This window comes from Odontomachus brunneus, unplaced genomic scaffold (assembly GCF_010583005.1).
Source record: "Odontomachus brunneus isolate Ranch 3 - 2012 unplaced genomic scaffold, Obru_v1 Obru_scaffold_059, whole genome shotgun sequence".
Taxonomy (NCBI): Eukaryota; Metazoa; Arthropoda; class Insecta; order Hymenoptera; family Formicidae; genus Odontomachus; species Odontomachus brunneus.
In genome coordinates, this window is record NW_022639509.1 from 1,539,025 (window position 1) to 1,560,987 (window position 21,963).

Genomic DNA, 21,963 nt, shown 5'->3' on the forward strand with positions numbered 1-21,963 from the left:
CGTCCAAGAGCCTTCCCAGGATGTCTTTCGGATATTTTGTGCTGTTTGGATAACATTCTAAATACTTCTTTTATGTCATTCTACATTATATATTTATTATATATTTATCTACATTATATATTTATTATATATTTAAGTATTTACTTACTGTTTATAGATTCCGTCGTCGGATTATTTCTTCTACGTAATGTCAACTAGGTATACCGATTTTACAGGTTATAGATACAAATTTAAATTTTTTCGGTTAGCTGCCCTGCACTGCTTGCTCTACCTCCAGACCTAGGGCAGTCAGTTCACTGAACTCGCTGCACTAGTTCAGCCTGCACTGTTCTGATCGAAAGAACGCATTAGTGCAAACTTCGTGAACTAGTGCAGCCAGTTCAGGTCGAAAGAACAAACCTACTATGTGCACTAGCATGTGGGTTTATTTTATATTGCTGAACTGGCGCTGCGTTCGGAAATGTCATTCGAGCTCTCTCCTTCTCTTTTTATCTCACTATTGTATTTCGTTCACTCCAACGCAACGGATACACTTAAAGCTGCGTTCCGAAATTCACTGCTAGTACTGAAAATCTATAGTTTATGTCACGTATACTATAGAATTTCAACACTGGCAGTGAATTTCGGAACGTAGCCTGATGGCTTCTGCACACAGGACGCGGCTTCCGCCGTGCGGCAAGCATTGCCGCGTCCTGTGTGCAGGAGCCATGAGCGTTTCCGAATGCAGCCCAAATAAGCATGCGTAGTGATTTAAAAATGCACGAAATTTGAAATATATTTAAGTATATTTAAAAATATTCTAGTTTTGCGTCTTTCTAAAAATAATTCTAGTTTTGTAATAAACAAAATTAAATAGTACATTTTTGCGCAGAATAGCTTCGCTCTCACTCTGCTGAAAATTTAACTTAACCCTACTCTAATGGCTCCTACACACAGGACGCGGTAATGCTTGCTGCGCGGCTGAAATCCGCGCGACAACCAATCAATATGTTATTTTTCCGTATAAGCTAGAAGGTTATTACGGAAAGCAGCATATTATTTGGCTGTCGCGCAAACTTCTGCCGCGCGACAAGCATTCCCGCGTCCTGTGTGCAGGAGCCATTAGCCAATCGGCACGTCCGATAATACGTGTCGTACAACACGTGAAATAGCACCCTAATGGTTCCTGCACACAGGACGCGGTAATACTTGCCGCGCGGCGGAAGTTCGCGCGACAGCCAATCAATATGCTGCTTTCCGTAATAACCTTCTAGCTCTTACGGAAAAACAACATATTGATTGGCTGTCGAGCGGACTTTTGCCGCACGGCAAGCATTACCGCGTCCTGTGTGCAGGAACCATAATTCGATGTTCATTCTTCACCAGTGAAGACGCGCATCAGCGGCGGTCGATTTAAGAACTGCGCTATCATCATTGATTAACCGAAGTGTACCGAGCGCAACCGATTGTCAACGAGCAACCACTTATCGCTGTTTAACCTGCCTGAACTGCCTATCATCCGTTTTGTACGGTATGTGTATGTCACGTTCGCTCTCATATTCCTCGAATTTCTTAAATATGTGAACACAAGGATTGGATCTTGTAAACCGGCGTTGAACGCGTCACTAACCTTTCACTCGAATTTATCCGTCGTGGTGAATAGTACGAACAGATAATTATTACAACGTAAAAAGTGATGTCAGAAATACGCAAACGGACGGGCGGTGATACATCGGCAGCATCCCGAGACGTTAGCGATGATCAGGTGAGTAAATAATTTGCCCTATGCATTTACATGTTTTACGCGCAATATCCTTACGCATATTCTCTGTTTTGTCGATGAACGATTTCTGGTAAAATTTCGGTAAAATTTCGTGATTTCGACCGCGCGGCTATCGATCTGCGCTGTTGGCGTGATAAATGATTATTTGTTGATATGTATTTTGACAGCTAGTACATTAAAGCATATGCCTATGCTATTTTTGCGACGGCTTTGTAGTGTGTTATATATATGCAAATATATACTATGAATGTCACACACACGTGCACACAACAAAGCGCACTTGGATTAAAGTTCCGTCGCACGCGTATCTACGTCATTCTTGTCTGGTGAAATTGGATTACTTGACGTTTTTTTAATTAGAGAATATTAATGAGTATCTTTCGCCGTTTATCCGATTTAATTACCGTTATAGTAGTAGTTTATTTGCCATCTGTAGTTTTGTACAATATATAATATTGAATTGTGATTTAATGAGTTGCTATAAAAAATATATAATTTTACTATAATGTAATTTGAATTACATTTTCTATTGTATTATTCTTATTTTTCTCAATAAACGAATATCTAAAATATAAATATAAGATATAAATATATATATATATATATATATATATATATATATATATATATATATATATATATATATATATATATATATATATATATATATATATATATATATATATATATATATATATATATATATATATATATATATATATATATATATATATATATATATATATATATATATATATATATATATATATATATATATATATATATATATATATATATATATATATATATATATATATATATATATATATATATATATATATATATATATATATATATATATATATATATATATATATATATATATATATATATATATATATATATATATATATATATATATATATATATATATATATATATATATATATATATATATATATATATATATATATATATATATATATATATATATATATATATATATATATATATATATATATATATATATATTTATATATTCATATTAATAGTTTTTCATAAAGTGATATTACTTGTAACATCCTTGGAGTTTTTTTTTTTCTTAGAAAGAAGATGTGGAATCTGAAGACGATGCAAAATTGGAAGTAGAAGAATTGACCAAAACTCTACCTCAAGGGACTGATCATACCCCGCATATTTTAAGTTCTGCTCTCTCTGGTCTTCCGGATCGGTAAAATACATATATATTATTTTTTCTTAGGTAAACAACTATTTTAATTCAATGCAAATGGATATCTAACAGCTGAATTTTATAGTTGGAGGAATTGGATAATTAGAACTATTTTCACATGGTTTATGTTAGCTGGATTTTGTCTCATCATTTATGGAGGTCCGCTAGCATTGATGGTCACGGTAGGCTTTCTTTTAAATACTTATATACTATTAAGTAATACAATGTTTCTTTAAAATATATATCCTTTCTATTAAAAATATATTTATATTTTTATTTCTGTAGACATTGGTAGTGCAAGTGAAATGTTTTGAAGAAATCATTAATATTGGATATGCTGTGTACAGAATCCATGGTTTACCATGGTTCAGGTCATTATCATGGTATTTTTTAATAACCTCTAATTACTTTTTTTATGGAGAAAACCTAATGGACTATTTTGCTGTGGTGATTAATCAAACAGTAAGTAATACTTTTTAAACTTAAATTCTATGCTATATCATATGATTTACAACATATATAGCTTTTTGTTATACATCTGTAATATTTGAAAAGAATTCATTTGTAGAATATTTTGTAGAATATTTTGACATATATTTTACAAATATATGTCATAAATGTTAACGTAAGTCGATAGCAAAGCCTTGAAAAGCTTTATCTCAGTACTCTTATTATGGCTTCATCATTTTATGTAAGGCTTCCTTATAAAAGTTTTTTAACACAAGAATAAAGGGCAAAATAATATAAGATTTATATTATATATAATTTTCTTGTAATAAGAAAATATAAATAAAAATTATAATTTTTATTGTTTTTAGGGATACCTGCGTATACTTGTAACATACCATCGATTTATTTCATTCTGCCTTTACATTGTTGGTTTTGTATGGTTTGTACTTTCGCTTGTAAAAAAATACTATATGAAGCAATTCTCTCTATTTGCTTGGACACATGTTGCATTACTTATTGTTGTGACACAGAGTTATCTCATTATTAAAAATATATTCGAAGGATTAATATGGTATGTATATCATATTTATATATATATATATATATATATGCAAACATATTTGTTTTAATAATTATATTAATTATTTCCAGGTTTATTGTACCTGTTAGTATGATTGTGATCAATGATGTGATGGCATATATGTTTGGCTTTTTCTTTGGACGAACACCTTTAATAAAATTATCTCCAAAGAAAACTTGGGAAGGTTTTATCGGCGGTGGTATTTCGACCGTCATAATTGGATTATTAGTAATAATGTTTTCGTACGATATCCTTTCTTGAGTAGAGAATAAAAGCAAGATTGTCATGTGTAATATTGTCTTTTAGATATCATATGTCATGTGTCAATACCGCTACTTCGTCTGTCCTATTGAGTATAGCGAAGTTTTAGGAAGAATGACTATGGATTGTGAACCATCCAGTTTGTTTCAACCACAAGAGTATACATTACCAAAGAGTTTTCAAGTGGTATCAAAGATGGTAATCTTATCTTGCATATAAAGTATTTAAACTGTATAGTATATAAGAATAAAATTATATTTTTTTACGCAGTTCAATGGGAAATCTACTTTAACGTTGTACCCGTTTGTTCTGCATTCGTTGTCTTTGTCGCTATTCAGTTCTGTAATCGGACCATTTGGAGGATTCTTTGCTAGTGGATTTAAGCGAGCGTTCAAGATCAAAGTAATATATATATATATATATATAACTCTAGTTATCTAAAATCTAAAAACAATACTGACTTTATGATTTTGCAGGACTTTGGCGATGTAATTCCCGGTCACGGCGGAATTATGGATAGATTTGATTGTCAGTATCTGATGGCAACATTTGTGAATGTCTATATTAGCTCATTCATTCATACACCAACACCTCAGAAACTATTACAGCAGGTAAAATAGTATTCAAGTAGGAGGAAGAATCGTTTAATTTGTAGTACAATTCTCTCCAATATTAATAGGGAATTAGTTGCACATTTCAGGCATATTTCGGGGAGGCAATGCCTACTGTCCCCTCAGTACTGCATTCAGTACTTCCAAGCTCGACGACTACGCGTGAGACTAACCGCCGATTGCGCGTGAGACAATCTGCCTTAGAAACATCTTTACATATGAAATAAGCTGGGATCTTTCATCAAACTGTCATTAAAATATTTTCCTTGCTCAGTAATTCTTATTTTCATAAATAATTAAATATTACATTTTCTATTTTTAATATATTATTATTATAGAATACACACAGAGTATATTACAAATAGAAAATGAAGTATTCAATTTTATTTATAAAAATAAAAATTTTTTTTTTATTGAGCAAAGAAATTGTGTTTTAATGACGATTTGACAAAAGATACGATTCCAGCATATTTTTTATATGAGGATGCCTGAGGCAGAGTATCTCACGTACGATCGACAATTCGACTGTCGAGCTTGGAGCGGTAATTAGGAAATAATAAACGTCATCTCAAAAATATGCCCGAAATGTGTAACTAATTTTTAGTACTATTTTAAAACATATGTATGTTTTCTAATTTAGGTTTACAGTTTGAAGCCGGAACAACAGATGCAACTTTTCCTATCATTAAGAGATTCATTGCAGAATAGGGGTATGCTAAATGCTTATTAATATTCTAAGTTAAATATATTTAGAGTGGCGAACTCTCCTGCAGGGATTATTTTTATCTGTTGGAAAATATTAGAAAAGATAATGATCTTTTTTAATATTTGAGAAGACGTTACATGCAGATAGCAGTGCAATCAGTATCAAATAATTATATTTTGTTAAACTATGACAATGACATTTATTTTTTAATTAGATAAGGAAAGGTCATATCATATAATGTGATAGGCCTGTCTAATTGAGATCAATATGGCCAGAGATTCAAATATATATATATATATATATATATATTTCCCTCAATTGTTTTCTTCTTTTTTATTATTAAAAATGAAGATTTTAATATCAAAAATAAAACTTTTTCTATTATACCCTGTTCTTTATGAAATTCATATCTATATTAAGAATTTGTTTGTTTATGCATTGACAGAACTATGATGCACGAATTACATATAATGGAATGAATTAAAATTGTAACATGTACTACTTCTGTGATCAACTCTGGCCTAGGAGCAGTCAGTTGGATAGATCTATCATATAGCATTAACTATTTTTTCTGCATTCCAATTAGATAGTCAAATTTTTGTCAAATTTATGGTGGTAGTTTATATTAAACTACAGTATTGTAAACACAATATTTTTGTCTAAAACCTCTAAGCCAAAGAACCATGCATTATAAAAGTCTTATGTTATATATAGCAGCGTTTACAAAAAATCTTCAGCTTCTAAAATATCGACTTATAATTTTCGACTAGATATTAAATACAATTAGGTGTTAAAAGATTCTATTCAAGAAGGTATTTTCACTTAAAATATGTAGATCTCAATACAATTTTTATTTGTAATTGTGCATTTAAAATTCGATAAAAACGAATCTCACTTGTATATAAACATTATGTTTTTTTATTTAGGATTAATTTTAAAATTAATTTTAGAACACATAAAAACATTGACAATTCTGAGTCTGTCATGTATGAGTCTGATTTAATCTTTTGCTAAATACGTTCTTTTTATTAAAATTAGAATGTTTATTACGTTAATACGTATAAGGGAAAAATGTCCCAATAACCTGATTTATATGCTATATATAAGTATTATTGTTAGTGTTGTGGGAAAACGGTTCTACTTAGGAGTTTAGCATTATGCTTTCTGTTTCCTCTTGCATGGGATATCGAATTCGCATTTGTTTCTCAAATAGAGCGAAAGAAAGATAAGCTGGTAAGCTCATTTAAATTATGATTGAATAAAATTATTTGTGGTTATCTCGCGTAAATATCATCGTTTTTATTATCATCGTGAATATTAGCGATATGCATGTACTTAAAATATTTGGATAAGACAAGATTAGGTATTTTTAATACATTTACATGAAAATCTTGGAATATATGCATATGAAGTCCTGTTGATCCCATTTAAAAACATCTCGTCTGTGTACTTATGTCATATTATTATTTACATAATGCTAAACTTCTTGAACTTGTATTATCGCAACCTTTTATTATGCATTATAATAGCGAGAAAGAACCAGTAGAACTGATTATTTAGACAGAATAAATTTCCGTTTATTAATCGCCATTTGCAGTTGACAGATAAAATGACGAAGTTAATAAATGGAAGTGTTTGTATTAGCGTAGCTAATGATATTCTGCAGCTATATCATATAATTTATAAAAATACGATCAAGTTACCACAGATGATCATCTATTTTGCCATGTCATACAGTAAATAAGGACAACCAAATGGATGTTAGCTAAAGAAATGATTCTAAGGATTAATCTTCTTTGACAAGTCTTAGTTCATATTATTTTATTGTGCTCCAAATCGGTTACGATATATATTATCTATAATTGTGCCAATTGTGCTTTTAAAAAACTATTCTATTTCATAAATCACCTCATATATACTGAATTGATATATGGCACAATTATAAACGTAATTTTCTGTGATTAGATTAATACAAATTATATAAGTACGTTTTGTAAACTGCTGAAGTACACTCGGATCTTAATATAATTCTTGAATTGGGAATACTGACTTTGGGATATAACTTGTCATCTTGATAAAATAAATTTGCAACAATCTGCTTTCATCTTATCATTTATTTTTCTTATTATTTCAATCTTTAAACCTAATTTTTTTTAAATTATAACATGTCAACATAGGCTTATCTCTCTGCTTTCTAATTTGTGATATGTTATATTGAGATCCTAGTGTATGTATGTACGTGCACGGTACCTTTCCATGGTCATATGTGGAAAGGATATATTGTACCTAATTATAAAAAAAAAAAAATGAGTTTATAGATCCCTCTTGTCTTAAAATGCTTACGACGTCTCTATAGTAAAAATTTAATGGTTATTAGATAATCAGAGAAATAATATTCAAGATGAATGGATAAAGTATATACATATATATTTGTTTAAAATAGAAAATATAAAGAAAAAATATATATTACATGTATAGATGGAAGTTATGTGGAGAAATGTGTTACAAAATGCATAAAATTTTGGACTCAAAGTGACTTAAGTTTTAATATATGATATATATTTATGTAGCTATATATATATAAATAAATTCTTGAAAAATTAATACTCGCGTGAATGTTTTATATTAATTTTTGTTATTTTCTTATTCTACTGCCAAACAGTGTCGTGTTATATTTTATCTTTATATTCATATATTTATTAAAATTTAAATAATCTTCAGTACATATACAAGTTTCGTATAATTCCGGATTGGTCCCCATTTTGTCCGCCATTTTTAAAGATTACCTAGGATGCGTTCCACTTAACGCTCGCAACGACACAGCATCATTCTATCTTTGTTACTCATTTGATGTTAAACAAAGATAGAATGACACTCGCGTCGTTGCGAGCGTTAAGTGGAACACACCCCTAATAGAAGTGAGAGAAGCTGTAAAAATTAAAATAAGATGCATTTCTGCAACTTCTCTCACTCACTCAGGACAAGATTAATTTAACACTTTAAACACTTCGAAGCGCTGTATAGACCAACTACAATCTTTCTTTATACGCTCCAAAGCGTTTGCAGTATTAAACAGATTCTACTTCTTATAAACGGCGGACGATATCTACTTCTGACTAGAGAACCTCTAGTACAGAGAATCGCCAACTTGGTCATGTGACCAGCTACTCAGCTACTTTGCGATTGGCTGGCATAAACATGTACGAATTTGGACATTGTGATACCGATGCAAAACCATATATATATAAGCATTGGCGTCGCAATGTCTAAATCCGTATATATTTATGCCAGCCAATCAGCTGGTCACGTGATCAAGTTGGCGATTCTCTGTACTAGAGGTTATTTATTTCTGACTAGAAGAACATCAACCAATTGAAGTGATAAAACAATAAAGGTAGTAATAGTAATAAGCCGGCATTCATAGTCAATAAGCCTACTCTTTTTCGCTGCACTATTGCACTAGTGCAATAAGGTAAAATGAGAAAACATATGTGTCTCGCTTTAACTTATTGCAGTCAGTAGTGCAGCGAAAAAGAATAGGCCTAAGTTTTATATTTAATCTTAAGTTCTCCTTCAGATACTCCGTAGCCAATGAAATAATTTGTACATTATCTGAAAATGAATTTAAGAGCTTAAATATAATGGAGGATTCACACTGCGTTAGATGTCCGCATAGAATGCCAGGACCATTATGGAGGATTCACACCGCGTCCAATGTAAATAGCTGCGCAATGAAAATTACGTATACGCAAAAATTTCAAGAATAGAGGCCCAGATATCTAATAGGAGAACTTTCTAATAGAGAATTCAATTCTCTATTCACGTATAGATTTTCAGTACTGACAGTAAATATTAGAACGCAGCCATTGAAATATAGGCAGAATCAGAGAGCAGAATTTAACAACTTATAGGTCTGTTTTTTTTTTCAATTAACTTTAAACAAAATATATTTGTTTTATTCTAACTTATTCTACTAATATACACTTATTCAGGTTTTTCGCAAATGAATAGTCTTTAAAGCTTGATCTATAATGTGTTATTTGCTTCCTGTTACTTTAACTTAATCAGAAAGAGATAAATACCTTAATCTCTTTCTGATTCAAGCCTTAAACCTTAAACTAAAAAAAGACAGAAAACAAGAAACAGGAAGCAAAGAACACATTGTAGATCAGGCTTAAATGGCTGCTGCACGCATAGAACGTGGAAACATGATAGGAAGCGATGCGATAAATTTCTAGTTCTTATGGAAAAACAGCACATTGATTGGCTACTGCGTCGCTTCTTGGCGTGTGACAAGCATTTCCGCATTCTGTGAGTAGTGTCGCAGCTCATGTTCTTGGTCGCGTTTGCGTTTGAGCATGGCGTTATCGTAACGATAATTATGACATAGTTATACTGAGAAAGAAGCAGTGGTAAAAACGTTGGATAATCGTTCGATGCCACGTTTGAATAATGTCTGTCGAACATCACAGCGGCAAAGGTTACACGCCTCTACCACAAAGTATAAGTAATACCGACACCGAGGATGAGGAGGAACGTTTAACTCAACCTAATGATATTACCTACAAAGTCGATAATAGTACAACAATAGCGGTGAGACACTAATGAATAATTATTACAAAAATGCGCGTATCATGATTATCTACTTCAATATCTTCATTTAGGAATTGCATTCAAATCATGAAAATGGTGTGTTTTATCCATTGGATGAGACAAAAAATCTGGGGAATAACACGAGAAATAGACAAAGCACAATTAAATACTATAGAGATGATATACCGATAATGGTGGTTGAAGGAAACGAGCAAAATGATTTTTGGAAAAGGAAGAATATGTCACCAATTAGACGCTTTTGCTTGTTTGTATCAATACTATTGTGCATTGTTACAATAGTTATCTTTTTATATGTATTACCTTGTGACAGTTCAATGGTCTGTCCACCAGTTATTGAGCCACAATCATCAATATCATGGGATAAAACATTGCAAGGTGTAGGTGAGTCCATCACTATAAAGCATATATTATACATAATATCTTTTTAGCAGAACAAGTAAATGTAAAAAATAGATAAGTAAATAATAAGGAACACCATTTATATTATGATGTTTGCTAATAATTATTTTATTATTTTAAATGTTGGCAGAGATACAAGGGCCTATTACTATAGTACCTGGATTCCCATACAATTTAATATTTCTTCTTCACGGTGAATGGTATAAGAATAATGATACAAAGAATGGAATATTACATCAAAGACAGATACCACCAGAAGGAGGAGGAGTCATGTCAATGCAAGGGAGTAGTGGCTTGCCGCTATGGCTGGTTCCACTAAAAAGATTGCCTACTATCATAGATTGTACTAGTATTGACATAGATCGGTCTGGAAAGCCTGACTGCATTGTTGCTGGTGAACAAGGCCTACTTGTTAGCATAGAACCAATTGCTGGAACAATTCATTGGACTTCAACCATTCATACGTTTCCCAAATTACCAGTCATCCTACCGGATATCGATGCGGACGATATCGAAGACTTATTGAGTATATCAGTAGACAATGCTAATGTGTCATCTTTTATTCTGCTATCAGGAAAGACTGGCCAGTTACTGGGACATTATTTAGTTAATAACTGCACTTCTATTGATATATATAATCTTGTTTCCAATAGCAGCATATCTTATAGCTGTTACGATGATAAAGCAAAACGTACGTATTGCAGACACTTTTGTATTCTAGCTTCTGTTCATGATTTTTGTCTATTTATCGCGATTATTAATAGGCATTTATTTATTGCAGATTCGACGAAATTCATGTCTCTGAAAGGTTTACTCCATAGTGTAAAAATATCACAGGCGTATACAAAACTCGCAGCTAAATTAACGGCATTGCCACGACTTTTCGAAATAGCTAAAGTGTCGGACGAAGAATACATCTGGAAGCCTACGCTTTATCATCACTTGACTATAGAAAATGAAGGGGTATGTCCGGGGCAACTCTGTCGAACTAATGTGAATCTAACTTTGCAAAAATTGACGAACGAACAGATAACTATTTGGGATTACGTGAGCTCGAATACGTTCGCATCGAAGCCGGCATTCCTGATAACTTCGGATAAACCTTACACTTGTGGGTTTGCCATTAAATTTTGGCAGTGGATGGACTCGCCATCCGATCATGTAGAAAAAACGTCCGTTACGGAGCAGAGGTTCGTAGAAAGGGTTTTAATAGTTTTCGTGAACTATACAGATGTACAAGCTATTAACGCTAGTCAAAGTGACTTAACGCAATTGTGCCATGGTCTTAACTGCCAACCCGATTTAAATTCGCGGGAGCAGTTCAGTTCCATCGCCGTCAAGTATATCAACAACGATGAATTTCCTGAACTAATAAGTTACTGGTCCTCGTATGATATAGACTCAACGAAAGTCTTGACATCGAAAGTACAAGTTATCAAGATGGATTCCGTGATGTCTAATTTATTATACGGAAACGTTTAGTTTTGTTAAACAATTTTCGTTCATCTCGTGTTAAATGACACGATTGCGCTTGCATTTCGCTAAATCATTTAATATAACATTGCTTCACATTAAGATCAAATTTATTCTACATATTTGAATAGAATTATTCAAATTTCTTCCGATTTTATTTTTACTTATTTTTTTTTATTACATATTATCAACAGCTGTGTGCAGAAAAACGGTTATAGGCCGGTATTCATAGTCGAATCTTATTTCAAGACCGTCTTAAGTAATGTCTTAAGATACAAATATAACTCTGTGATTGGTTCATGACATCTTAAGACAATACTTAAGATGATCTTAAATATAATATCGGATTATGAATACCGGCCTTAGAGTCGTTAAATGATATTTGTCTGTGATTAAAACATACTTTTAAATTTCCCAATCTGATCAGTTTTTTAAAAGCTAGTCTCTCAACCGTTGTTACAAGTCTTCTGAAGAAACCAGTGATACCTAAAATTGCATAAAATATGTGATCTATTCGATAACGAAGATTGTATCACACACGCAAAAAATTCACATCAGCGAGCTACTTAATATTAATCGTAAAAATTGTATGTTTTCTGGTTATACTCTAAATGGTGCCTTGAATCAAGTTGTATATACTTATCGTGCATATTATATCATCCATATAGAGTGCAAGAAAGGCTTGAGTTTGTTTAGAATATATTTATCTATAAACAAGTATAGTGACATGTTCAGAACATGCTTGTTTATAAACACATATGTTTTTCGTAAGTTTAAAAACGTTGTGTGAAAAGATTTGCATTTTTGCCTAAATTTCTGAAGCTTTTCTTGCAATGCCTACAAATTTTTTGAGAAGTTTAAATTCTCTACACAATAAGTGAAGATATTACTTAAATATGTGTATTTTCTACACATATGCAATACCGCAGTATTATGAGTTAATTAGTTAATGAAAATCTCATTCTAGTCATGTACAAGTATTATCTTAGAATTCGTACAAATATTAACTAAATATTGAAGCTTTGAATTAGGCTTTATCAATTAAGTTATTGACCGATTATTTGATAAATTGTCGAAAAGCGATTGGTTGATTTTGTAAGAAAGCTATTGCGATTCGAAAATAATTATTTATAAAATGATTATATATACACACAATTATTTTAGTTGGTATATCAAATACATTATACTAGTAAATTGGAAGTATCAATATTTTATGTAGTTTCGGATTTGAACGAACATTTAACAAAGGTCCAACAATACAGAGAAGCAAATTTAATGACTATATGTTTAAATGTTAAAAATAGTTATAGCTGTGTTGACTTTGCAAAGTGCTTAGACTTCTCACTTGGAAGCAGCGTGTACTGATAAAGTCGAGCTTCATAGGAAACGTCGAAACGCATTTGTGTGTTACAGATACAAATTTATTATAGTGAGTAATTTGTGACAGTAGAGTGTGCAATAGTAAAAAGAATTGTAAGAAGTAATGTAAAATTAATCTCGACTTTATCTTGTACGAAATAAAAAAAGTTTAATTTGAAATAATGAGTGAATATAAATTTACCTTTATTACATCTATATATATATATTTTTTCAAAAATGATGCTTAAGGTTGCGTTCCAAAACATCCTTATTAAGGAAATTTTACTCGAGACTAGTTTATGTAACATGAACTGTAGGTATTGAGTAAAATTTTCCTCAAAAACGTCTTGGAATGCAACCTAGGATTGCGTTTCAAAACGTCTTTTTTGAGGAAATTTTACTCTATATTCTATAGTATATGTGACGTGAACTATAGGTATTGAGTAAAATTTTCCTTAAAAAGAACGTTTTGGAATGCAACCTAAGTACTGTGCTTTTTACCTTCCCCGAGAATATTTGTGGTCATACATCTATGTATATTCATACAATGGGTTACGTGTAAAAGTTGCATATGTAGTAGAACTATTCTCCCGATAAAGCTTCGGTCTATCTTACGATCTGGATAATCATTATATCATTTTGCATGAGGGTTGGCGAAACATAAAAACCAATTTTATCGAAATCGGATAGCTAATCATGTGAGTTCCAATGTAAATGTGTGAGAAGATTCGAAAATAGATCTGGAGCAGGACCACAAAATCGCTGGACATTATCGGTTACCAACTGAAGAATCATGGATTTGACTACGTAGTTTATATCCCCGTTATATGGATATAGAGGCGCTTCAACAAAAGTAAATCGCGGTCATGGCTACTCTCAAGTTTCTTTCAATCTCTATGATTTTTTAGTTTATGGTTTGGGAATAAGATTAGGTTAAGTTAGTTTACATACAACCGTTCTTTGCTTTTCGTACCGGGTTGTGAAGTGGTCATTTACAGGAGAAATCATTAAAAAATTTAAATAATACTTAAAACATTGATTTATTGCAGAATATTTTGTAAGAATAAGAAATATAGTGATTACGAATCAATATAGACTCTGTACATGTACTAAATGTGCGCTAAATATTCATGTCGCTTATTTTTGACTTGACTGATCAGCGGCCATGTTAGTTCTTTATATATTTAAAATCATCTGCTTATAATGGTAATTGATAGATAAATATTTATGTTTTATATTCCAGTAAGTATTTAAAATGGTGTCAACGCGAGGTCCGAAATTCAAGTTTTGCGATGGAGAAAAAGTATTGTGCTATGAGCCAGATCCTACAAAGGCAAAAGTTTTGTACGACTCTAAGGTAACTTATACATCTTAAATATAAGTTTCTAACAATATTGTTTATAAAATATTATTGGATTTTATAAGTTCTAGTAAAAACATATAATTTCTTTTATAAAAATATATATAGTGAAAAAATAGAGAAAGAGAACAATATAATTTATAGTTAAGAAATTCTAAGAAGGTTTCTGAAATTAAAGAACAAGCTTACATTATATGTCTATGAATTTATATAAATAAATCTAAAATTGGAGAAGTTTATATCTTTGAAATAGATAATTATAAAATTATTTTTAGGTACTTGATGTTATTGTAAATAAAGATCAAAGAGGTAGAAAAGCTGTGGAATATCTCATACATTTTCAAGTGAGTTGCAAGAATTTAATCGAAGCCACTTAGCTATACAGGGAGTCCAGTTAATCATACTACAACTGACGAGAAGGTGATTTCTCATGAAAGAACAAGTAAGAAATATAAATTTTTTAATTGGTTGCATAATTTTTGAGGAAAATAATTTTGAATACCAAAGTAGCATACACATCTGTTTGACCAATGAATTAAAAGGTCAGTCTGTTTTTTCTTTTTTGTTTTATAAGGAATCACCTCCTCGTAAATTGTATTAAGATTCATTGAATATCTTATGTAAATCATGTTAAAATTGGTAAGTGCAGTATATGTCGAAGAAGATATAAATATTTTATCATATTATCATATAAGGGTTGGAATTCATCTTGGGATCGCTGTGTGACAGAAGAATATGTGCTTAAAGACACAGAAGAAAATCGCCAACTTCAACGAGATTTAGCACAAAAAGCGCAACTACAACTGTATGTATTCTTAAAATCGGTGCAATGTTATATGGAGCTTGTATAATTAATCAGTTATAAATTGTCATACTATTTATATTTGAACATAATAGGGGTGCATACCTGTACCGCCGTGAACGTAAAAAGCGAAGTCACAAAATGTCAGAACGTTTAATTGAAGCTGAACATCAGGAGCCACGCCGTAGGGCAAGAAGTGGCGGCAGCCGAGCTACGTCGGCTACCACTGGATCTTCAGAAGATGGCAGTTCAGGACAACATGCTGATTATGATACAGAGGTAAATTTCATTTCTTATAATATATATAAAATTAGAATACTCTACAATATAATATCTAATAATCAATATTTATTAATATTTACAATAGAATATCTAGTAATGAGTGGATAATTAAAACTCAGAAACAATTAAAACTGCGATGGCATTATATAGGCAAGATATATTCTAAAGTTCATTTCATGATAATATTTACATGATAATATTTACATAACAACTTATAACAAAAAATATACACTTAACACTAACACAGGAAGTAAATACAGAAGAAGATACTGAGAGTAGTTCTGATTATATGGGTGAAACTAGTGATGACGAAGACAGTGGTGGAGGTAGTCAATCTGGAGCCAGTATGAAGTCAGTGGATCTTGATATAGGTCCTACATTAAAACGACTTTTAGAGCAGGATCATGACCTAATAGTCAACAAGAACAAAGTAACTTTTATTTATTACATTGTTTTTAACCTTAAGAACAGACTAATGTATTATATTAAAATATAATTATAAAGAAAAATTGCAAAAAAAAAATTTTATCATAACTACTGAATCTTATCTCTAATGTCTGTATTTTACCAAAATAAAAAAAAATAACATATATCTACTAATAGAATTTTAAGTGACAGATAATTAAAATATTTTCCTAAAAAATTCTAAACGCAAATATAACATGCATTTCAGCTTGTTGTTCTTCCTGCACAACCTACTGTAGTAAATATTTTGGAATCTTGGGTACAACATTTTACTACAACACAATTAACGAATATCCCAGAAAAACCTCAACGAAATAAAGCATATAATACAATAGAAAAGGCAGTGAACGATGTAAATATATGCAGGGAAACTGCGGACGGCTTACGTATATATTTTGATTTTACGTTACCTCATCTCCTTCTATATAGGCAAGAAAGAGAGCAGTATGGTTCTCTAAAAGCTTCTTTGTTATGCAATAACGTATCGGCACCAGCAATTGTTGTAAAAGACGAATCACCTGAGTAAATATAATTTTTTGTATCAGATATAAAAATTTTCGATTAAAATTTTGTTAATAGGATACATTTTTTTGAATTAATGAGAAAATGTTTCTGCTTTAAGAAATTCTGAAATACTTGGAAAAGAAGAATTTGAAGATACAGAATATGCTCATCTACCGCCGTTTCAAGAACATGATACAGAAATGGATAATACAGTGAAATTATTGAACAATTCTAAGCGAAAATTACGATCGTGTAGAGTAAGTTCAGTCGATGAAAGCCGGCAATTAAGATCTTATGATGAAGGGAAACAAGACGGTGGTAATTTATCGAGGTAATATATAAATTATTTTTAAAATATTTATTCTATTAGAAATTTTATATATTAAATTTATTTTTAATATATTTTTTTGGGAGATTTTTGTATAGTAATTTCTATATCAAAAGTGTTAAATAAGTCAATCTTTGTTTTCTCAACTTTTTTACGTTTAAAACTAGATATAATTTATGATTGTTTTGTTTTAGTAGCATAGCAAGTACAAGTTCCCGTTGTTCTAGCCCACGAGGTGTAACATTAAGAATGCCGCCTGTTACATCTGGTCAAGTGAATGCTTTACTTCAGCAATCAAATAAATGGCGACTAATGCCTGAAAATTCAAATAGTGGGAGTATATCAAGTTCATCTACTTACTATGGTGCTGTACATTTAACTAGATTATTCGGTAAGTTATACTTCTCACTTTGATATATGTATATACAAAATTATAAATCCTGAATGATAAAGCATTCGCATATTTTTTTTAATTTCAGTAAAGTTACCTGAGCTGTTACAATCCACGGATGTAACGAGCAAGAAATTAAAAGTACTTTTGAAATACTTGGATATGTTTCTGAGGTATGTAGTAAATTGTAGTAAAATCATTAAATCTTGCATAACAGAATATTATTAATTTGTATGTTTACAGCTATTTAGAGATGCACAGAGAATGGTTTGGGGAACAATTCTACATGCAGGTAGAAGATCGTAATTTGACATCAATGCAAATAAATAGCACAACGCAAATGAATAATTAACAAGACAACAATATTTATGTGATTATATAAATGTGATTATATAAATGATTATGATTTTCCAAAAGCAAAATGATAAACAATTTAATATATATTTTTGGTGATGTAGGAGAAATATGTGAATTTAAAATCAATATAAAAAAAATTGACTTCTTTTTTTACTAATTTTTATACATTTATATCCTTGTGTATCTTTATACCCTCATCTTATAAGAAATATCTTATAATTCAAAAATTCTCCGAGATTAAACGTAATTTTCATTTTTTTGATAGACATTAGTTCCCTTTTGAAGCCACGAAGCGCTATGTAAATTATTTTCTTTGTATTTTTAGTATTATATTGCATCTCTCATGTATTTGTAGATCAGATTACGTATTTGATGTCGATAATATAGAATCTGAATTATCTCCATCATATAAAGTAGTGAACGACCATAACGACATTTTCGTGATCAATAATCGGACATACAACTTCAAACGTCATTATGCACTAATTGCTTGAAAAAGTTCAGGCTCGAGCTATTTTATTGCTCCGGATTTTTGTATCGGGTATTTCACACGAGATTGCACATGCAATACACGGACTGGCATTAAAATTTTTAAGATGGCGTCTTCCTTATTATTGCTTTGCGCGAAACAACACAACGGGGTTAGTCGTTACGTTTAATGCGATAATATCGTGCGTGTCATTCGCGCTCAGAAATATCGCGTGTTAATTGTGACACATGGAGAGAACAATGTCGGACCAGGCGGCTTCGCAAACGGAAACTGTCTCCGAAGCGGACGTCGCTGATTCCGGGTCGCAGGTGTGTATGTCCGTCTTATCCTCTTTATCTCGAGTGTACGTCACGATTAATGTTCACGCAGTGGAAAAAAATTCCGCATTATTGACATTTACACATACATACATACACATATAGACAGTAGCCTAAAAACAATTTGATGACACCCGTATGAATATCATAGCTTGCGTTTAAATATTGTGTCATCAACATAGTCATCATCACGATATCATTGGTATCAGTGATGATTTATAAGCAGACTGAGTGTGAGTGTAATTACGTCTTTATGGTTTTTTGCAATTCAGTATCTCCAACACGCACAACTCAGCTGCATTCAAATATCTTCAAAAACTGTTAAAACACCGTATTTGTTACTTGCACTGACAAGATTGTTATCGTTATTTCTAAAGTCGTATTTAGATATTCTCGACGATGCGAAACGTACTTAGAATTTTCTCGCGAGGATGTATGATAAACAAGAGGCTCCTAATACGCGAGCACGACCTGGGGAAACACAGACGGTCGCTCTGCACGATCACTGAACAGGATCGTTCGCCGTTGAGTGGGATACGAGTTTTAGATCTGACGCGAATTGTAGCTGGACCCTACTGTACAATGATCCTGGGAGATCTTGGTGCAGAAATCCTGAAAATCGAACGACCTGGCAGCGGAGACGAGGCCCGCAAATGGGGTCCGCCGTTCTTCGAAGGTACGCGGGAATCCACTTACTTCGCGAGTGTTAACAGAAATAAAAAGAGTGTTTGCATCGACTTGAAGAGGGGTAAAGATATCATCTATGAATTAGCGCGACAATGCGACGTTTTGGTGGAGAATTATGTACCAGGCAAATTGAATAGCATGGGTTTAGGATATGATGATGTAGCGAAAGTGGCACCACATCTTATATATTGTTCATTAACTGGCTATGGATCTCAAGGGCCATACGCAAACAGAGCTGGTTACGATGTAATAGCTGCTTCATTGGGAGGTCTTTTGCACATTACTGGACCCAAAGATGGACCACCATGTAAGGTTGGTGTAGCAATGACAGATTTAGCAACAGGGCTGTATGCTCATGGAGCAATTATGGCAGCTTTATTGCAAAGATCAAGGACCAATAAGGGCCAATGGATACAGTGCAATCTTCTATCAACTCAGATTGCAAGCTTGATAAATATTGCGTCAAATTACTTAAATGGAGGCAAGGATGCGGCAAGATTAGGATCTGAACATGAAAGCATAGTTCCCTATGAAGCTTTTTTGACAAGAGATGGGTATATGACAGTAGGAGCGGGAAGTAATTCACATTTTATAGAATTGGTTAAAAGATTAAAATTATCAAAATTAGCTGATGATGACAGATTTAAGGATAACACAGCTAGAGTTAAACACAGAATAGAATTGCTTCAAATTCTTAGAGATATATTTAAGAAGAAAACAAATCAGGAATGGTATGTGATATTTGAAGGTGTTTCTTTTCCTTACGGAGCAGTAAATACTATAAGAGAAGTGAGTTAACCCACTTTAATTAATTTTAATACATTATTTAGGACACAAAAATTTCCATTGTTTTCAATTTGACGTTTAATTTTCAGGTATTTGATGATCCCCATGTGAGATATACAAATTTAGTTCAAGAGGTAGATCATCCAACTACAGGCAAAATGAAGCTTGTTGGACCACCTGTTACATACAGCTATGCTGTCAATATAGTGAGATCACCACCACCCATGTTGGGACAGCATACAGCAGAAGTTTTAAGAAACCTATTGCAATATTCTAATGATAAAATAGAAAATTTAATAGCACAGAAAATTGTACAAGATAATTGATAAGTATTATGTATTTTTGTATGTTCTTATAAGCGTATATAGTAAAAAATCTCTATTTTACAAAAGAACAACATTTTTAGAAACTTTGTAAGTATTGTTACATTTGATGATTATTATCTTTGATGATTCTGAAATATATAATTGCAGAGATTTTACAGATCAAATAATCAGATGGCAGAGAAAATACACAACACATGATTAATATTACGCACGATTGCACGATTTATATTATATATTTTTTACCTTAAATGTCATATATATATTTGAAGATATAAAATATGTTAATTTATAATTAAATAAGCAAATAAAGTATATAAATATATAAAATAACCATCTTTAACTACCTTTCAATAACACCCTTTACACTCATAGTTTAAAATTTGATTTAATTTCATTGTGTCATTAAGATTTCTATAATTTTATCTTTCACAGGATGTACCTACTGTACGATTACGTCTACGAAAGCCGAAATCAAATAAGAAGGTTCAATGGACTCAGGGAACTGTTGACAATGAACATTTGAATAAGAAGAAATCAAAATGTGAGTTTTTATGTATGTGTGTATAATCTGTTTATAATTATTGGATTAATTTAATATAAAATTAAATTTGCACGTAATGTATTATCATTTATACAGGTTGTTGTATTTATGAAAAAACAAAAACTTTTGGTGAAAGTAGTTCTGAGGATAGTGATGATGAATGTGAACATTGTCATGGACATAAAGATGCTCACAAGAAAGTCTTACCCAAAGCTGCAGATAATAATCAAACAGGAATGCCGTCACATCCTGGTAAGATTTTTATAGTAATTAAGAACGTTATTATTAACACGCTTTTAGTCCTACATTATGATTTCTTTTTACAGAACCGATTGCAACAGGTTCAACATAAATATATGCTTATTGACAATTTTTCGTCCTAAATGAGAAATAAATCTCTTTATGCTATTTCTTGCATCTCAGTGTCATGCAAAAGAGATATGGTGAATTGTAGGTAGGTAATTATAAACACACAATATAATTTAAAAAAAATTGAAATGTACGATATCAATTGAAGTGTTGCATATATCTTTTTAGATATGCAAACTCTTTAAGTATGATTCTGCACTAGTACATACAGCGTTTGTATTACAATGCTTCAGCGATGTCGCACGGAACATTACAAAATATCCAGTCTGTTAATTATATAGATCATGAGTATAGTAAATAATTGAATATAAATATAGTTAAAATAATGTAATTAATATCATTATCAAATTCTCTGAGAAGTAACAATCGCTACATTCCTTAATTTATATCTAAATCGATGTTATTTTTCTCGCATGTACTATTTGTTAATTAATTGATATATAATGTGCTATAAGTAAATATATATTATATGTTAACTTATGATTTTTATTAACATTAATTTTAATTATAAT

General features: G+C 31.4%; 5 protein-coding genes across 11 annotated transcripts; all 5 read left to right on the forward strand.

Annotated features, from left to right (window-relative positions):
* The first annotated feature begins 1,411 nt into the window (after window positions 1-1,411).
* On the forward strand, window positions 1,412-7,998 carry LOC116845974 (phosphatidate cytidylyltransferase, photoreceptor-specific). 2 transcript variants are annotated; one of them, XM_032819255.1, is made up of 11 exons: window positions 1,412-1,744; window positions 2,869-2,993; window positions 3,079-3,175; window positions 3,279-3,455; window positions 3,812-4,014; window positions 4,095-4,251; window positions 4,330-4,482; window positions 4,555-4,686; window positions 4,761-4,895; window positions 5,536-5,605; window positions 6,047-7,998. In XM_032819255.1, exons 1-11 carry the CDS (start codon window positions 1,676-1,678, stop codon window positions 6,052-6,054), a joined length of 1,326 nt encoding a protein of 441 aa, XP_032675146.1. In that variant the 5' UTR covers window positions 1,412-1,675; the 3' UTR covers window positions 6,055-7,998. The 2 variants fall into 2 exon arrangements, with proteins under 2 accessions (XP_032675146.1, XP_032675145.1); XM_032819254.1 differs by having other exon boundaries at window positions 1,414-1,744; window positions 5,536-7,998.
* A 1,745-nt stretch (window positions 7,999-9,743) lies between these two features.
* On the forward strand, window positions 9,744-12,264 carry LOC116845975. Its single transcript, XM_032819256.1, has 5 exons — window positions 9,744-9,912; window positions 9,992-10,194; window positions 10,266-10,596; window positions 10,745-11,305; window positions 11,396-12,264. Exons 2-5 carry the CDS (start codon window positions 10,054-10,056, stop codon window positions 12,094-12,096), a joined length of 1,734 nt encoding a protein of 577 aa, XP_032675147.1. The 5' UTR covers window positions 9,744-9,912; window positions 9,992-10,053; the 3' UTR covers window positions 12,097-12,264.
* Window positions 12,265-14,360: 2,096 nt separating this feature from the next.
* Window positions 14,361-18,106, forward strand: LOC116845895 (male-specific lethal 3 homolog). Of its 5 annotated transcripts, none has more exons than XM_032819112.1 (11): window positions 14,361-14,613; window positions 14,690-14,803; window positions 15,082-15,150; window positions 15,502-15,611; window positions 15,704-15,887; window positions 16,138-16,320; window positions 16,564-16,877; window positions 16,978-17,190; window positions 17,382-17,578; window positions 17,667-17,751; window positions 17,822-18,106. In XM_032819112.1, the coding sequence occupies exons 2-11, from the start codon at window positions 14,702-14,704 to the stop codon at window positions 17,928-17,930; spliced, it is 1,566 nt and encodes a 521-aa protein (XP_032675003.1). In that variant the 5' UTR covers window positions 14,361-14,613; window positions 14,690-14,701; the 3' UTR covers window positions 17,931-18,106. The 5 variants fall into 5 exon arrangements, with proteins under 5 accessions (XP_032675003.1, XP_032675006.1, XP_032675005.1 ...); XM_032819115.1 differs by having other exon boundaries at window positions 17,415-17,578; XM_032819114.1 differs by having other exon boundaries at window positions 14,363-14,613; window positions 17,385-17,578.
* A 262-nt stretch (window positions 18,107-18,368) lies between these two features.
* Window positions 18,369-21,931, forward strand: LOC116845901 (E3 ubiquitin-protein ligase PPP1R11-like). 2 transcript variants are annotated; one of them, XR_004378361.1, is made up of 5 exons: window positions 18,369-18,733; window positions 20,974-21,082; window positions 21,179-21,334; window positions 21,409-21,536; window positions 21,620-21,931. XR_004378361.1 is itself a non-coding variant. In XM_032819135.1 (4 exons), the coding sequence occupies exons 1-4, from the start codon at window positions 18,653-18,655 to the stop codon at window positions 21,432-21,434; spliced, it is 372 nt and encodes a 123-aa protein (XP_032675026.1). In that variant the 5' UTR covers window positions 18,369-18,652; the 3' UTR covers window positions 21,435-21,931. The 2 variants fall into 2 exon arrangements, 1 of the variants encoding a protein (XP_032675026.1); XM_032819135.1 differs by having other exon boundaries at window positions 21,409-21,931.
* On the forward strand, window positions 18,740-20,960 carry LOC116845897 (succinate--hydroxymethylglutarate CoA-transferase). Its single transcript, XM_032819122.1, has 2 exons — window positions 18,740-20,218; window positions 20,305-20,960. The coding sequence occupies exons 1-2, from the start codon at window positions 19,142-19,144 to the stop codon at window positions 20,539-20,541; spliced, it is 1,314 nt and encodes a 437-aa protein (XP_032675013.1). The 5' UTR covers window positions 18,740-19,141; the 3' UTR covers window positions 20,542-20,960.
* Window positions 21,932-21,963: the final 32 nt, after the last annotated feature.

What these genes read in the sequence shown, in the direction of transcription:
- LOC116845901 (XM_032819135.1), top strand. Translation starts at nt 18,653, where the DNA reads ATGGAGAGAACAATGTCGGACCAGGCGGCTTCGCAAACGGAAACTGTC. An exon ending in TCGCTGATTCCGGGTCGCAG is followed by an intron (nt 18,734 to 20,973) that starts GTGTGTATGTCC and finishes TATCTTTCACAG; the next exon opens with GATGTACCTACTGTACGATT. An exon ending in GAATAAGAAGAAATCAAAAT is followed by an intron (nt 21,083 to 21,178) that starts GTGAGTTTTTAT and finishes TCATTTATACAG; the next exon opens with GTTGTTGTATTTATGAAAAA.
- LOC116845895 (XM_032819112.1), top strand. Translation starts at nt 14,702, where the DNA reads ATGGTGTCAACGCGAGGTCCGAAATTCAAGTTTTGCGATGGAGAAAAA. An exon ending in AATATCTCATACATTTTCAA is followed by an intron (nt 15,151 to 15,501) that starts GTGAGTTGCAAG and finishes TTATCATATAAG; the next exon opens with GGTTGGAATTCATCTTGGGA. An exon ending in TAATAGTCAACAAGAACAAA is followed by an intron (nt 16,321 to 16,563) that starts GTAACTTTTATT and finishes CATGCATTTCAG; the next exon opens with CTTGTTGTTCTTCCTGCACA.
- LOC116845974 (XM_032819254.1), top strand. Translation starts at nt 1,676, where the DNA reads ATGTCAGAAATACGCAAACGGACGGGCGGTGATACATCGGCAGCATCC. An exon ending in ATATTCGAAGGATTAATATG is followed by an intron (nt 4,015 to 4,094) that starts GTATGTATATCA and finishes AATTATTTCCAG; the next exon opens with GTTTATTGTACCTGTTAGTA. An exon ending in AGCGAGCGTTCAAGATCAAA is followed by an intron (nt 4,687 to 4,760) that starts GTAATATATATA and finishes ATGATTTTGCAG; the next exon opens with GACTTTGGCGATGTAATTCC.
- LOC116845975 (XM_032819256.1), top strand. Translation starts at nt 10,054, where the DNA reads ATGTCTGTCGAACATCACAGCGGCAAAGGTTACACGCCTCTACCACAA. An exon ending in ATAATAGTACAACAATAGCG is followed by an intron (nt 10,195 to 10,265) that starts GTGAGACACTAA and finishes ATCTTCATTTAG; the next exon opens with GAATTGCATTCAAATCATGA. An exon ending in TTACGATGATAAAGCAAAAC is followed by an intron (nt 11,306 to 11,395) that starts GTACGTATTGCA and finishes TATTTATTGCAG; the next exon opens with ATTCGACGAAATTCATGTCT.
- LOC116845897 (XM_032819122.1), top strand. Translation starts at nt 19,142, where the DNA reads ATGCGAAACGTACTTAGAATTTTCTCGCGAGGATGTATGATAAACAAG. An exon ending in CAGTAAATACTATAAGAGAA is followed by an intron (nt 20,219 to 20,304) that starts GTGAGTTAACCC and finishes TTTAATTTTCAG; the next exon opens with GTATTTGATGATCCCCATGT.